At 37.6% G+C, this 17260-nt stretch overlaps 1 protein-coding gene and 1 long non-coding RNA gene across 2 annotated transcripts in view; one reads left to right on the top strand and one right to left on the bottom strand.

Moving 5' to 3' along the window:
- LOC111270085 (dCTP pyrophosphatase 1) overlaps positions 1-14394 on the bottom strand; it is an 18064-nt gene extending 3670 nt beyond the window's left edge. Inside the window, exons 1-4 of the mRNA XM_022850111.2 lie at positions 14376-14394; positions 6487-6600; positions 4047-4157; positions 3510-3611 (exon numbers count right to left, since the gene is read on the bottom strand). Of these exons, the coding sequence (XP_022705846.1) occupies positions 3510-3611; positions 4047-4157; positions 6487-6569 (296 nt within the window). The 5' untranslated portion in view covers positions 6570-6600; positions 14376-14394. The remainder of the gene's footprint in view (positions 1-3509; positions 3612-4046; positions 4158-6486; positions 6601-14375) is intronic.
- Positions 10559-14061, top strand: LOC147753858 (uncharacterized). The gene is made up of 3 exons (XR_015314867.1): positions 10559-10781; positions 12910-13071; positions 13365-14061. It is a non-coding gene; the product is annotated as an uncharacterized LOC147753858 (long non-coding RNA).
- Positions 14395-17260: the final 2866 nt, after the last annotated feature.

Below are 17260 nucleotides of genomic sequence, written 5' to 3' on the forward strand. Positions count from 1 at the left end.
TATATAGGTTATCCCAAAAGACACGTACATTGTCTTTTTTTTACCGAACCATTATTTTTGACAGTGCAATGACTGGTGCATTAGTTGTATTTATTGTAAGAATCCAAATTACCGCGGAAGCCCTTAATAAAGATGATGAGTTTCAGTTTTAACACCTTTTTTTTTTTTTTACTATCATGATCATATATAAACATATTTTGACAAGAATTTTCCAAACAGATGGGTTGGACTGAGGGGCTTTTTCGGAGTATCCTGCTTATGCCCTTGATCTGACCTCAGTCGTTTTTTCTTACTGGTACACCTTAAAAGTAAAGCCTATGCTAGAAAACTGGTGACACTGGAAGGTTTACAAGTCGCTGTGAATTTGTAAATCAATAATACATTCTTATGAGTAGTGAGTTAAATGGGTATATATACATCTTCAGTGTTGGGCGTTCACATTGAAATTGTTTTGCCTCGTTTCAAACACTGTATCGAAACAGAACCAGATACTTCAACAAAATGTCTTTGCCTGTGCTATTTCTCTTTCCTGATTATCATGCTTGTATAATCTAGCCATCATTCGCCACCATTGCAGCTTCAATTTGACACCTAAACCAAATATTTTGAGATATCCGGTACCGCCTTTGGACGTTCAATCGGATGGCTGGTTCTTAGCACGAAACTAAGTGTATCTACGCCCCGATGTGAACCTTCACCGCCCACTTATTCCTAATGTTAGCAGGCAAATACCAATTTAGGATTCAAGACACTACTAATATAAATATTCCTTCTTTAATCTGCAAATAATTTTTCAGTTCTAACTGCGCATCGATACTGCTAGCTGTAAAGTAATTAATGTATATATGCCCGAATATGTCACATAGGAAATGTCTCCAGCGGAATCAAATTATGTCAACAGACAAGGTACCAACAATGCATAAGCTTAAAATGATTAAAAAATTAAGAGGGCACAAACAGTATTGAAAATATTGAACTTTGGAGCTTACGTAGACGAATTATTTGGCAATTGATATGCTTAAAGTGCCGTTAAATTTCGTGTGAAAAAGCCCAAGTGTATCAGTAATGGCTTTCCGAGCCATCCTGGTTTTCAGCACTTTAAATTTAGTTTTTATTGAGGATGTTCCAGTTTGTTTCATGGGTGTTTTTTTTTTTGGGTTTTTGGGAACCTGCACGAAAACTGGCAATAGCGTAGATTATCTATCTCGGGCAAGATAAAAATCAACTTTAATGGGGATTTTTCCAGCGTGAAGAAAAATTAAATGATAGCTGATGTTTGCTCAAATTCCAGAAATGATACGCCACGATGAGCGTGTTATCTTGTTCTAGAAAGAACTGACCTCTTGCTTACCAGCGGATAAACGCATGCTCGTTACGACAAACGGCCCGCCAGAGTTCGTCCCAATTTGAACGCACCGTCCTATATATATATACACTAGGTTGTTGAAAAAGTACTAAACATTTTATAACACCGTGGGTAAGATGAGTTGCTACTCGACGTTACAATAATTTGAAGGATCAGATTTGGAAATAGCAAATGTTGGAATGTCGTCATTCAAGCTCGCGACAGAGCGGCTTGAAGGTAAATGAAATTTCTACAAAAATTCACTATATTTACAATTTTTTTGTGAGAAAGACACAAATTCTGCCCAGGTTCTTAAAAAATTGTGCTGTTCATGGTCAAGATGCGTTATCGGAAACAAAAAACGACTCAAAAATTGTCTTGCCGTTTTCGTTCTGTAAACTTCAATATAGTAGACACTTCTCATAGAAATCGATCAAACACGAAAAAACTTGATAAAATAATTGCGAAAGTTGAGCTTACATGAGTAGCTATGATGTCTCCAAAGAACTAAACGTTCACAACTAAAAAGCTCCAAGCCATTTGAAGGAAGCTGGCGACGAGAAAAGGTCGATGTTTGGGTATCACACGAATTGATGCAAAAGAATTTACTCGATCGTATTTCGATTTGAGAAACTTTACAGAAATGCGATGAATTGAGCTATCTATAGAGCCTACGCATAATGAAAAAAAGGATTAAATGCGACAGTAATGTACAAAAAGAAGGAATTGGTTTTGTTTTGTGGAATTGGAAAGGAATCGTTCATTATGAGCAACTGTCGCTTAACAGAGCAACTGATTTGGACCTAGCAAGATGACCACAAGTCATTGAGAAAAATCAACCGGAACTATCGGATAAAGATGGCATCAATTTGCATAAGTGTCGGACCGTACACATCTTTAGCTACTTGACAATTGAATAAGTGAGAGAACTTAAGTGGGAAATTTCAATGCATCCGCCGTATAGCACCATCAGATAGAAACGTATCATCTGTTTCGATCTCTGGAAAACTCCATTAATAACGTTAATTCAGATTCAATAGAGAAATGTAAAATGGACTATTTGCAATTTTTCGCGCAGTAACCATAAAGTTCTGCAGTGACAGGGCTATGGTGTTACCAAAAAATGATCAGAAATTATCGATTAAAATGGAGCACATTTAGTCCAGTAGTACTATTTTGAAATATACAAATATTTGGTTCAATTTCGACCTAAACACGGTCTATAGTTTTTTTTATCATAGTTTTATACCAATTTTACAATAAATCAACAGTGTACGACGCCTCAAATTATGAATGCAAATGAAGCAACAAAAAACAGTGTAAACTCGAAGAGTTAATGGACGTGGTCTAAAAACATCTTCTGTTTGATAATAGTATTAGTGAAAATAATGCAAGTGTGGCTACCGTATTCCTGATAATTCGCGAGGACCATCCACGTACTTCACATGTCAATAAATTACAGAAATAGTCTTTGAGGCGTATAAAACTTGAGATTCACTCAACGTTGTTTACTCATCAATTTTTTCAAAAAAAAAGCAGCAGGTGGACATTGATTCTTCTTTACCGAGAAAACGTTTATTAACTACCGCAAGGACGACCGCCTGCCTGTTCAGGTTCTAGAAGAAAAGTCTGCAAAACTCAATTTTTGGCCGATGCTCATGTTCTGAACGTACTGTTGTGTAAAAAAGATGCTGTGCGGCCAATTTTTTTTCGGAAAGAACAAACCACAAATAAAGACGTGTACATGGAGTGTGTTTTACATACATTTATGCGACTATGAATAACTAAAGTATTTTATATGGAACCATATGACTTCCACGCTCTGGTTCATACTAGCCAATTTATGCAGGATTGATTGCTTGAGAGTTCAAACAGGTTCTGGAATAAGCATATATGGCCACAGAGTAACCTAAGTTTGAGCTCCCGGGATTACTGTCTAGCAAGTCTCAGCTTAATAACATTGACTAGCTCATGCATGCTATCAAGAAAGCACTGTTCGCATAATTTCGAACATTGCCAACATGAAACGAGCCCTTGGACGGTGTAGGCCTTCATTCAAGCTGTAGTTGAGGTAAACGGAGGTTACATTGAAGAGGTGTAACTCATGCAAAAAAAGCTGAAATAGTTGCTCTTATTTAAATACAACCTTTGCGAATCGTATCACCTGATCAGATAAAGAAGGACATCGCTAAGTTCTTCACCCAGGTGCGTTTTCTCATCGGAGCTCAGTTCAGGCACGCCTTTAGAGATTTCGCCCTTCCATTGGCTGAAAATGATTAGAGAAAAGTCATGATTCATTTCCACATCTACGCAAGAAATTAGAAGTTATTACTAGAGCAGTTTATGGCCATATGGAAATGGTGTAAAATGGTACCATTTCCAGGAAGCCTGTATTCGGTGTGTTACCCTAACACAGAGCCAATAAAGCTTCAACTCGTAGAGAATTATCTTTAGATTTTAGAGAGTGACTGTGGCAAGTCTGCAATTGTAGATTACAACATCATCAGATTTATCAAACTATTTTTTTGTTATATTCAAACATCGGTTCAAATTTTTATAATTCTAGGAACGGTAATCAACTAAGCTCAAGAAAAGGTTACATGCCTAACGCTAGGAGGCGTAAGCTATCTTGAAAAATGGGTCAAAAAATGCCTTTCCTTTGTATAACTAGCACTACATACTGCATATATACCCCACGTACAATATTTCAGCGAGTTCGCCAATTTCGCCAACTAAAGCTAACATTAAGTTCCTTGGAGTGTGATATTGGTCCCAATCACGGTCTAAGCAGAACTCGTTCTGGGCCTGACGGCTGAAAAGGAATAGAAGCTCATTGAATCAAAACTGAATTAAAAACCTAACTCTTTTATAAAAAACATGTACGGTTCAATGGCAACTCGGGTATACTAGGACAACATGGATCATACCTTAATTAGTGCCCTTCTGCTAGTCATATCTCAGTGTTCGAGTGCTTATGAAGGACGTCGGTTAAATGTATTGACCATGAAAGTTTGGATGAATATGCAATACACTGAACTACTGGAATGAATCCAGACTGACAACGGAGTCAAATACGTATCAAAAACACTGGCAACATAGAAGGCCGGTTTTCATCTAGCAAGACGCAGCGTTTCAATTAAACTCTAGTAAAAATATATACGTCGTATTTGATATTACTTTCCATGACCTGCTCCCTTCTCTCAATCAACATAATTATTTGTTTCTGCCAGGAATTTTAAAGTTTGATGTTAAAAAATTCGATTTTAATCAAAAAATGATCGGAGAAAATGATAACCCGTCTGAAGAATATGGTGGGTGCAGTGAAACTTTTTAACTAAAGTTTTGAAGGGCGGCTTTTACAATGTTTGCCATATACAGCCTGGCATTGTCGTAAAGAAAATAATTTTACCTTATCTATTTAACTTATATTTTTTTGTAGAGTAAACTCGTTCAATTAATGCGACTGATTCATATATATACAGATCCTTGTTGGCCTTCCTATTTTTTAAGTGTTTTCCAGCGTATAAGGCCTTGCAGGTTCCACCAATCCAAATCATCGCTTTTTTGGGATAGAGATTCTTTGTAGAAATCTGCTATTTTGGCTGCGTACTGCTCGAAGTCGGAAGATATGTTGAGAAGCTGTGTTTCTGTGTGCTGTTCACCCAGTTTATAGGGCAACCGGGCTCTTAATTTTTTAGCAAACCTCATATATCTGAAGTCCTTGTCCATAGTCATATTAGTGCAGTTGATCCTTTCAATTCACGACTTCTTCTGCCTTCAGAAGTGGTTTTACGACAGCCTTCATAATAAAGTATTAGGTCGCATAGGTCTCAGACAACCGACCTAATTTTTTACACTCGTTGAACGACATATTTAGAAGTACCCAAACAATGTAGAAGTACAAAGATTACAAAAATGGCCCTTACTTGTGTTACAATCTAATACATTTAGTATGCTGCTTTGAAGAGGTGAACGCTCGACATGCCAGCACGTTTAACGGTAGTACCATCATCAAGCGTGGCTGGTGCCACTCGACATAACAATCTATCTATTGAAGGCGAGTGCTTATGTGTTTATTTGTCTGTCTTAAATCGACCCTTTAGAGTGATCGGATTGAGCTGGTTTTTTTTTTCGAATTGCTACAGTTTTATGCTAGGAAGAGTTGAGATTAGATAAGTAATTTGTTTCCTTAAAAGACGAATTTAATTTTTGTCGATGGAGCGTGATGCCAAACCCGTTGACAAATAGATGGCAATAACTTTTTTTCATACTCGACGTTTGAAAACAACGTCGTAGCCCCATTCAGAAACCTCGCGAAGACCACCAGCATCTTTCGCGCTGATCAAATGCACAAATGTATATTTCTGAGAAACGTGTGTTGCGTAACCAAGTGCGCTCAATGTGTAATAAGCTGCATATATATATTGTACTGCAGAGAGGATTGTGGGGTCTTGTGTTAATAAAAATTGTATCCGATGACTGGCGGTTATTTGATGTTATTCCTATAGATAATTATAGTTAGTTTCTTACCTCATATAAAAAAAATAAAATGCGTCTGGAGAGGACCCTCGAGTTTTGCTCTAATGATACCGAAATTTAGCATATTTAGATGTAATGTATATTAGGGCCATAATATCGGTTTGTTGCCTTCGGCCTTTACCTCTATGCTGTTTCTGTACGTTTATTTAGTATTTAATAGCACATTCTTCTCCAAATGAAGAGTAAAAAGCTCAAATATGAGATTATGAAAACTTAAGGTTTATTATTTTGTAGGGTTTGCCCGAGTTCAATGTCGACCTTCATGAAGAAATATTATTCGGAATAACTAGTATATCTGTAATAACACGGAAAATTATAACATTAACGTTTGTGTTCCAATGCAAAAACTCCTGAAGTATAAAGTGTAATGACATTCGTGAGCTCTTTGTACGTGCCATATACGATAAAGGCTTACTGGCCTGTTCCACCAGCAGTTATTTCATTTAGTCTGTCTGTATAGATTATATATGTACGGTGTATATGCTATAATAGTGTAATAAAAACATTAGTTTTTTATTTTTGAAAGAAAGTTTTAATATCTAGTTAATATCGACTAAGTCTGACCATTTTAGTAATGGGCTAAACTATGTTGATATACTCACACGAAGTCGAAAGAGATATCCGAAAACGCGAACTCTCTGTCTGACGAAACTGCGTTTCTTTTATCGGTAGGGTAATTCATCATTAGATCTCCGAAATGAGTAATTAATAAACGCCTGAATTAATCACAGGTAACGATTGCATTATTATTGACTGTATTGATGAAGGACAAACTAGAGGGCGGGAGTAGCAAATCGAAAAGCAAGATAGTCTAAAAGAAACGTATGTACGCCACGGTGCCTAGAAAATGTGTCCAACATGTTATAATTTTTAGATTACAGTTTTTGTTCTTTTTAAGATGTAATTATTTAGAGAAAAATTAGCGAACTCGGACTAGCTTTTGAATGAACAAAATTTATTTTAAAATGCTATTAAAAGTATGAAAATGTAGCATACAAATACAATATCGTAGAAGGTTTCAAGCAAATCTACCTATGTGAATTATAGTTAATCAGATAAGTAATAAGTCTAAAACGGACGCAACTGTTTAGGGTATTCGTAAATATTATTCCCGAAGACTCAGAAGATTTTCGCAAGCTTTAGCAGCCAAGAAAATATATTAAAGAGCTGTAGGGAAACATCCCTACAGATCTCTAATGTATCTTAGAAAAGACAATGATAGGGGTACCAATAAACGTCACCCGGACTGAAGAAAACTTTTGCAAATGGTGTTTGAATGCATACAAGATGCACAGAATTCGGGAAAGAAAATTTGAAGAAGTTAAACTACATTTAAATGTTAGGATATAATTCATTACCACTATTGTTCTTGCAATGTTCCTGTAAATCTAGATGCTACGTAAAAACATCATGTAAATTTATCTGGGCTTAGTGTGGTGTGGCGTTTTAAGTAACAGAATAATTGGACAATTATTTCTCAACAGTGTACTGACGGATGCAGATTAGTTAAATTTACTGCAAAAATCTGATTTAGCCCCCATTCAAAAGAGACTTGCTAAAAAACGAAACCCAACGGAAATGAACGATTCAAATATTAATGATATGTTAATAAAAATTCAAACTATAGTTATTCAAATGGTATATAGATCTTCGGACACCCTATATATGACAAAGATCTTACAAAAAGAAGGTAAGCTTGCGTTTTCACAAGCTTTTCATACCTCGGGGAATATCTATCTTTAGGCGCGATAGCACCGAGCGCTACGTATTCAGGCTGGGTAATTGATTGACGACACCCTTAAACTTATCATACTCACCTGTGATAAATACTTGTCGATACTAGATAAGTGAAACCAATTACAACAAGTACAATTATGTTGAGTCAGCATGGAATGGGTCAACCCGAACTAAATGTGATAGGCGAATGGCGCGAAAAACTGTATTATTTTGGTTTCGTTTTGGCGTTCTGCTCAAACGATTGGTGCTTTCAACATACGGTCTACATAGCAATGATTCAACTTTCTTCGGTCCAGTGAACTGGAGCTGAAAGTATTGTGGTGATACAACCAATCACATATTAGTTTCAACTATATTAAGTACTCAAGAACAATAAATGTATGTCTTATTAATGTTTCTTCCGATATAATGCATTAAATATGTGTATATATATAACGGGGAATAAACAGAGAGGGAAAATAGTGACTTTGTGTAATCAAGATACGGAGCTTGAGTTGTGCCTAAATAAACGGCGCATGAACATTCTCTTTACGACACCTTCAAGTTCTAAAGACCCGGCGTCGTCTTCGGCGAAAGTTGCTGTCACTTTTTAGTTGTTGTGGTAGCAGCTGTCAGCGCTTTCTGCTCTTTCTCGTTAACGTGCCGCTGACTTGATCGTCCTCTGATTCTTAGCCTAGTGCTCTCAAGTAGATGAAGAAATGAACGTATTCAATTAGCCTATTACCGAGCCGGAGCGAGCCACTTACAGCATGCGGCCTGCCGCAGTGGAACTTCATTTTCTCTCTTGACAACAGCGGGGCTTGATGGAGGTTATATCGGCCTAGAGATAGTAATACGAGGTCGTTGATGTACAATAAAAGGAGTTTTTTGTGGGCAGTATTTTTTTATCTGCCTTAGCAGATTTTTAATGGCTATTGAGAAATAGCTCTCCTTAGCGTTGCTTAAAGGGACCAAGCTGCGACGACATTATTATCTATAACGAGTTAATACATTTTAAATATGTTTGCAAGTAACTTGTAAGCCGTAATTTATGGCACCTTGAGAAAAATTGGCTGAAAAATGCGGCTTGTTTCGTGGCTGGATTAAGGCACGTCAACAAACATTGAATAAGGATGACTCTGAGGAAGTTTCTACTAGAGACACGCAGGCTACTCGTGCGGGTTTCACGTTTAGAGACATCTATGTTTGGAATCTTCCGTCCTGTATTTCCGTTAGGCATTCCATCAAACGGACAGCTGGCTCCTAACACGAAGCGAACCGTGCGTTTATGTTATTTTACACGGACATTCTCTGCTAGTGCTCTCTTCTTTTCGTTCTCCATCTCAATGAACTACCTTTTCTTCACACCTCCTCTTGTGTATTTTCTAATTGCTCCGCTTCGCCGTTGTCCATCTTATTCATTACCCCAACCAATCCCTCCGAAACGTTTTTTCCTCCCCTTATAATCTAGTAGGGAATGTAGGTGTTTAGTGAACAGAAGTGAAATAATATTAATGAATGCTTACACTGCTAAACACGCCTAGCAAAGGATAAAGTTGAAACTTCTGTGTTGGTTTAGACCTCTGAATACCCCGCCAAACGTCCTCGTAATAACTTAGTGTATAACGTATTTGCCTGCTGACCTTAGGGACACGTTGTGGTCTTCGGACCCGGACGTAAATACACGGTTCGCCCAATAAAACCCGCCATAGATCGATGCCGTCCACATACGGAGCTCTGACAGTCTATATGCTCCAATCAGGTCGTCAGTGGAGCAGTTTCATGTGAGCACGGCTGCCATGTTATTGACTGTCTACTAAAACTTGGTAAAAATCAAACTTGTATCTTTTGAGGCTGTTAAAACCTCAGGATTTATTCGATGTCGTGTGCTAGAACGCGAAAGCACCAATAATACCCGTGCTTTATAATAAACTTCTATGCCACTGTATTTATATGAAGTATTTGAAGAAAAGCAATACTTCTTAGAACAAGATGGCGCACGGTTCACACCAGCCGGTTAGTGCACAATTGACTATTTGAGAATCTAAGCACGTTCTGAAACAGGCACATATGCTCGCCAAATAGCCTAGATTTTGACCCTCTGAATTACTACGTAAGGCGTTAGTTACGTAGCGTTATTGAGCAAGAGTCCAACGAGTCACGTGCTAACACAACTATGCCAAACAATTATTGCTTTAAGACTGTGATAAATATAAATTCCAGATTAAAAATATCATTAAAGCAAAAGAAAGGGGCTTGTATAAAATAGACGCCTAACCGGGCTGTTCACTTCGCGGCCCTTCAGGAAGGCGTCGCCATCCTGAAGGGCCGTGAGGACGTAAGTCTTCAAGATTCCCTTTTCTCATCCTATTCACCACCTTCTCAAGCCATTTTTACTATTGAGACTGACATTTTTAGGACATGCAAAGAATGTCGTTGAAATATCAGTGTTTGTTTAGGTATTATTTTAAAAGCGAATAACAAAAAAATACCGTGTTTGAACGGATCATTCTGTATTATTGGGTTTAGCTTAGTGATTTGCTAATAATGAAACTGCTGTCAACTTGCATTACTAGAGTCTTGAACCATGTCACTTTTCATATCTAACTATTCGCCATCGCTCTCCATGATCTTCTTCCATTTCTCAACGAATTTATAGCTTCTTGGCAAAAATGTTTGGTCTGCTAGTTTTTTGGGACATTTTTCACTATTAAACGTGCGGTTAGGAATTTCTTACGTTCATGATTAGAACGCCAGTGGTAATCCGTCGTTGCAAGGTCTGGAGAATACGTAAACGCAAAACTTTCTATTTAAGGCCTGCAGGGCAGCCTTAGCGCCCGATGTGTGGCACGGTTTGTCGTGAAGGCAGACCCCGCTACAAGTCTATGTGTGTATATATATATATATTCGTTCAACTTCGAGCAACTTCGGGCCGATTCGTACAACGAAGCGGCCCGAAGTGACTAGCTCACGTTTAGTGTCGATCTTTGTCATCGTCTGTTTCGAATAGGCTCAAACTGTGAAGTTCATCTAATCTACCGCTTTTGTTGACGCTCTATAAATTGATCAGTGAAATAATGGGTCGACCAGCAAATGCAATTATGAAGCTACGAAAACTCGACAAATTAGTTCCCGGCTTCCGGGTTATTTTCGGGTCGATTCGAGTGGCGAATCGCTGAACGTAAGTAAGATCGTGCAAAAATAACTCAGGCTATATTAAACCTTGATAATAAGTCTCTAATTCTTTCTAAAAATAGTATGAATCATCTGTTGTAAGATAAGGTAAAGGAAATAATTCTCTGTAATCAGCTGAGCTATAGAACTACAGCAAATTAGATATTCAGTTGTGTATCGTAATTTTAACTAAGCCAGCACGAGAAAATGGGGTCTAATTCGATAGCATTTTTATTGTATATGTATATATATATATATATATATACACACAGCTCTACGAAAACTGGAAACCTTCATTTCAAATATATGTAAAAATCGGATAGAGTTTCGTGTTTTATGCTCTCGATCCAGGTAGGAATACGTGATGTGTGGCAGTTGGATCGAAGGACGCGGGTGTTGTGGAATTAGACCCCACAGCACCGCAGTCAAAAAAACGTACAATATATGTTGCTCATGCGTCGACATGTTACCGACTTTTATCCTCTAATATCGACTCCAACTTTATTAAACATTAGCTTGTTGAAACTAGTTGAGACCTAATTGTACAATGAAGCCCAACACACAAACTGCAACGTTGCTTTTATCTAGCAATCTAAAATTTTCGGTATATTATAAAGATTAACAACGCTGATTGGACGTATCCAGAACATAGGTGTATCATGAGAGACAACAAGCGTTCAGGTACGCTGTGTTGTTTTATAGGCTCTTCATTCACGTGGTCATTGTTAGAGAAATCATACTATCTATCACTAGCCATTAAGCATAGCTAAATGGAGTATGTCTTACGTGCCCGTACCGAAAATAAAATTCGTAAATTTTAGCATCACTTTCCACGACAATGGGTAATTTAATTCAAAACTATATGATAAATAATCTCGGTTTGTAGATCGCGGAAGATAATAGGAAAATGTTAGTTGGTGATAATTTCCCTTCAGATTCCTTTTTCCGCCTTATGTAGATGCATATGGCGTTTCCAAGAGAACAGAAACAATGCTGTCGCTTTCCGACCTCTATATACATCTGACAGCCACCTCCGTGATTACTTTCTACCCGGCTACTGACGTTGTGTGAATAATACACACATTTCTAGAGCATAACTAATATTTAAAACAGGTATAAATAATTTGCCTCCGTTAAAAAGAATTTTTTTTAAACTTTACTCATCCTTGTTTGTTGCTGGATAAAATAAACAACGTTTAAAACCATACTACACGTGATTTTGTGGTTACGCTGAGATAAGCAAATACGCGGATAAGCCCATTTGAACTGGGTTGACTTTTTTCCTCCCTGCGTTCATTTATTAGTAGTTGTTGATTTGGCTTTGTCAAGAACTCTTGCTAGTAGCAGTTTGATCGTGCCTTCAAACACTTAGGGACTACTTCACTTAAATCAGCCTTGTCTCGAGACAGTCTGTTTTGGAATGCTTCCTGACTTGTGCAGATTTAAACCCAATCAGGTGTCTGGGACGCCCAAATGACGAGTTAAATAACGTGTTTCTTGTACGGCAATTCCACATGACCAAAATTGAGTCGCGACGCTTTTAACGAGCAAGGTGAAGTATTCCGGAACCAAGAATATCCCTTATATTTACGTGTACCATCTGATGGTATGAAAGTTACTTTCGATTAGAAGAGAGTATTTACAAATTCATGGAATAAGAACTATCTTTATTCAAAGATAAAAGAGATGTGTGCTATTTGAGCGTATCATCATACCTTTTCGCTGGGTTTTTTTTGGATATGCGATGCTTCATAATGGCATTGATCCAATCGCTTTTACTACAACGTTTTTAACTAACTATGCTTATCTGCGTTCAATATTCGTTGATGGAAATGCTCTGGAATAATGGTAGAGGGTTACCATATCTTATTTATCCTCGAGTTAACATTACGTGATTGTTTGTTATACATATATAGTATAAATAGGTGCTGTTGAGCATCGATGCGGCGGCACCTTCAAGGAAATATGATTTAGTATAGTTTTCCCCACACTGAATCATCCAGTGATAATATGATAGTCTTCATCAGACTGTCATCTGATTATCACTTTACCGTTCTTTTACTAGTTAATGTAATAATCTTAATATTTACTTCACTATTAAAATTTGTACTAATCGAACACCTTTGATTGCCTAGCCATTTATAAGGACGAACATCACTTGATGCAATGCGTCTTAAGTGTAAGGGCTGATGCCTTTTAGCTTCAATATAAGCTTCGAATGGGCAGCGTAGCATGAGCATATCGGTTCCGTGTTTCTATTGAGGAGAGACTCTAAAAAATCGACGTCTTTACCTAACGTAAGTATTCTTTGTAACGTCTAGATGGAAGGAGTTAATTAATTATTGTGGTGTTTTCGGGAAACATAAGCGGGTCGCTCAATGAAATATTTGCAAAGTACGATTGAAGCACGCCTTGAAAAACGTAACCGCACTGGGGTTATCCTATCATACCACATAAACTATTACAAATTAAGTTCCTGAAAATTGCAGTAAGTCACTTTAGAAACCAGATAAGGTCTATTTGTAAAAAAAATCGGTGAAACACGCCAAATACTCAATTTTTGGAAATTAATTATCGTTTCTATTCCCAGAGAAGCCATACAATTTTAGAGGATGACGTTTAATGTCTGCAGCAGTTTCAAGTCAGTCGGATGCTTAAGTAAAGTAACATGAAAACTGCGAAAACTTTACTGCTCGAAGACATTACCGCACAGCGCAACATGTACCGAATCTCATTCAAATGCGGGAGTCGTTTTGCCGATTTTACTTATAGCTGGACTCTAAGCCAGAAGGTATTAAGAATAATCGAGTTCGAACGGTACCGATCATCAATGCTGACAGGAGGATAGCAAAATTACGGGCAATATGTGGAGGAACAATGTTTCGAAAAAGACCCTTGTCTAGATTTACGCCCGCAAATATCCGGAATAGAAAGGCTATTCGACCCAGCGATTTACGAGAGATCAAGTTAATGGATCGATCGCAGATAAAATGCGGTGTGCTCAGCACTGGAAAGCCATCCGAGCAGAAGTGTTCGACCCCCTAAACGAAGAGAACTCTCCAGCAATATTAATGCATGGGGAGAGCTACAAACCACGATCGAGGTTGATTTCAGTAATTTTTACGATTTTCACGATTTTTATATGAGCATCGGAAACTGCTGAATGGTAATGATCCGCGTTGAACGGCTTGCGTCTGACTTTTTGGCCGTTCGAGAAGAAATCCTGGGGAGTTTAAGATTGGGTTATGTGTTGTTGATCCTGTCTTGTAGACATAAGCCGCCGAACTATTAATGCACATTATAATATCAAAATAGATCACTGAACATAATTGCTTTTATGTCGTCTTGTAAAGTGTCTTTATTGTATTATTGAGCACATAGAGCACTGATAGTTTACGGCGACTTACAAAGAAAATGTACTGCCAAGAAGGAAGACAGTAGAGTTGACAGTGCAGATGTTGTTATTCTGATGACACCGAATAAATGATACTGCTTACAGATGAAGAGCGCAGAGGAAAGTACATTGAAACTAAAAAAATAATGAAAATCTTATCACTTGCCTCAAATGTGAAATAAGATGACAACGAGTAATTTTACTTACCGCAAATTTGTCAAGGCCGTAAACGGCACCGTACAAAGCGAAACTCTACTGCAGGTTTAAACGAAAAGCCGCCAATGCATGTTCTAAGCACGACTCCATTCGGGGGCCAGCAATGTTGTATCAGTTAAAAGAGACTGAAGCAGAGCGGTTAGCGAGTTTGCTGAGAACAACCACTTTCTTCATATGTACATATGAAAATACTCAGTCAAGTGACGATTTGCCTTCTTTTCGTTTTCCTGAACAGAATTGACCTGAAATGCAAAATCCTATAGGAAAAATAAAGGCGAAAAAGGTTCACGTACGAATAATTTATGGGTCAAAATATATCGCATTAGATTTGCAGTGTTACTATACCGGGTAATAAAAACGTCCGATAAGGTTAAGCGGTTTGTTCGTTAACTCTTCGCACCTGATACCCTTTACAAAGGAACTTCCGTATACTACAGCAATTGAGAAGCTTGTACGTTTTTTTTATGAGTCTGTACAGCTTTCCACAGTGATTCGCAAGTCGATTTCCTTTTGTTCTCAATATCTATATTACTGAAGATATATTCTCGTGCGGCTATGACCTTCATCACATTATCTCCTAGTATCGCGAAACATACACTTCATAGTTGTTGTTACAGTGATTACACTATGTCACGCCTACGCTACAATTCCAGATTGGATGATATAGATAAGTGCACCTAAGTAACAGATAAGTCTGTTTTAAAAAAGTACGCTCTTCAACTAAAAGGCAACGCACATACATCATTGAAGTACACTCATTATTCTGTGACTGCATGAGATAGCATAGCCTATAGAGGTGTCAGCTGATTTATAACAATAGCATTCACGGTCAGAGGCTGCTTAGGCCAAAGACATTTGTCCGTCGGACTTACTGCCGATGTAATTACTTACGCACAATATTGCGGGTGGCAGCCAAATGCACCATATCATGGAGGAAGGAAGGTCGACTATTTATGAGAGCAATGAGAGCTTCTTTTGCCTCTGCTTATTTAGGTAGACAAGCAGTAGACATCTGATACCCTCCCTAGGAGCCACAAAATCAAAAAAGCTGTGCGTAATATAAAAAAAAAAGTCAAGATAATTAAACATCTTGTTTCCTTATCATTTGTATTTAAATTATTTGCGAACGGTCTAGTGACGGCAGAGGAGTAAAAGGAAGAAGCAACAGTTTGCCACAAGCTGCAAAAGGCTTCGTGCTTGCTATATTTTCTACGATGACCAACTTGATTATGCACCGTCAGGTCCTTCAATGTCCTTTTCTGAAATGTGCGCGATATAATCCAAGCCGGCTATTTTGCTAGCTATATAAGAATAGTAGGTTATTGTTGCACTGGCTCGTTTTTGCTTCTCGGTGCTGCGCTACGTAAAAAATAAGCTTGAGATATTCTCCACGAAGGTCCCGATCATAGTAACATTTTTATCTTTGAGAGGACATAACCGAAAGACAGAGTTGGTCTTCAATGACCATTCCATATTCAGGGTGTCTAAGTATTTGAGAGCGTATGTAAAATAGTTTTATTCACTGTAAGTATGGATTTTAGGTTTCGTAGTTGTGCAAGTTGCTATAATATTATCAGCGCATTCAGTAGCTGAGGTAACACTATACACAAAAATATATTAATCGTTCTACCTTTTACAATTCCTCAGCACACGAAACCTCTACCCCCGATTTCCCGATAAGCATTTCTTTTAAAATCAAATACAGACAAAATCCACTGTCTGGTGCTCCCTTTTCTGTAAGCTTATAGCGTGCTACATAAGTAGCGATCATAAACTAAATGTTTTGTCCAATAATATTTTACTGCATTTAGCTTTGACGCTTGAACGGAAATGGAATCAAAATAGATATTTTTAGAGGCTTTTAGAGTGCAGCAAAAATCCAAATTCTTAGACAACGGAAAACAAGATCCGGTAAAAAAAAGGCTACATTCCTAGGCCTCATGTTAAAATTCTTTGTAGCGACAACAACAGAAAATCAACGTTGAGACGATGGGTGTCATCATTGAGGCTGGAGAACACAAAAAAGAATCATCTGTAGGATTTTTTTCGCTTAGTTCGGTTATTCTGCATTTAGCAACATAGCTTTGGAGTTAAGCTACCAAAGCTGCTCTACCACAGCAGGACATGAAAACTGTTTGGTTAAATGAAAACCTACCTAGCGTATCAAAGCAAACAAAGCTATACACATAACTTACGCATTCCCACATATAAAGGCGTACTTAAAACGGATAAAATATTTACTGATAGCTTAGACAGGAAACGGTTCATAACACCATTTTGCATTAGCCCAGTCAAGATGTTAAATTCTAACTTTGGATGACAGATATCATTGTGATGGCAAAAAATTGGTAAATTGCTCGAAGACCGATACAGTAATCCGCGATTATAATACGTTGTCATTGCATAAATGCCCTCTAGATACTGAAATAGCCTTCCATTCCTGTAATTTATGTTTTATTACCATTATCAAGATGTTTATCATTACTTTAATGCCATTTCTACATGTTGTCTCAAATGAAATCGCAAAATGAATCGAAGAAGATAATAACTTGATAAGACCAGCATTCATTTTGTTAGCAAAAAATTCCAATTGTTAATAAATCATATTGAGGGTGTGCAGGCTAAAGTATTTTTCATTTACTAGCCCGTTCTACTTTTCTCGCTCTTAAATTAAATCGGAAAGTGTATGGATTATTGATGTCGACCTCATTCATCAAATCTTCAGCAGGTTGTGTCATTATGAATTAAAGGAGCTGTGTATGCCAGAACGTTGTGCATATAATATACAGAGGGTTACCAATATTTTTCCGTGTAACCTCAAAATGGATTTCTAAGTGGAGTGGTTGACCTTATTAAACCATTTAAATATCGTTCAC

This window comes from Varroa jacobsoni, unplaced genomic scaffold (genome assembly GCF_002532875.2).
Source record: "Varroa jacobsoni isolate VJ856 unplaced genomic scaffold, vjacob_1.0 scaffold_155, whole genome shotgun sequence".
In the NCBI taxonomy this organism is placed as follows: domain Eukaryota; kingdom Metazoa; phylum Arthropoda; class Arachnida; order Mesostigmata; family Varroidae; genus Varroa; species Varroa jacobsoni.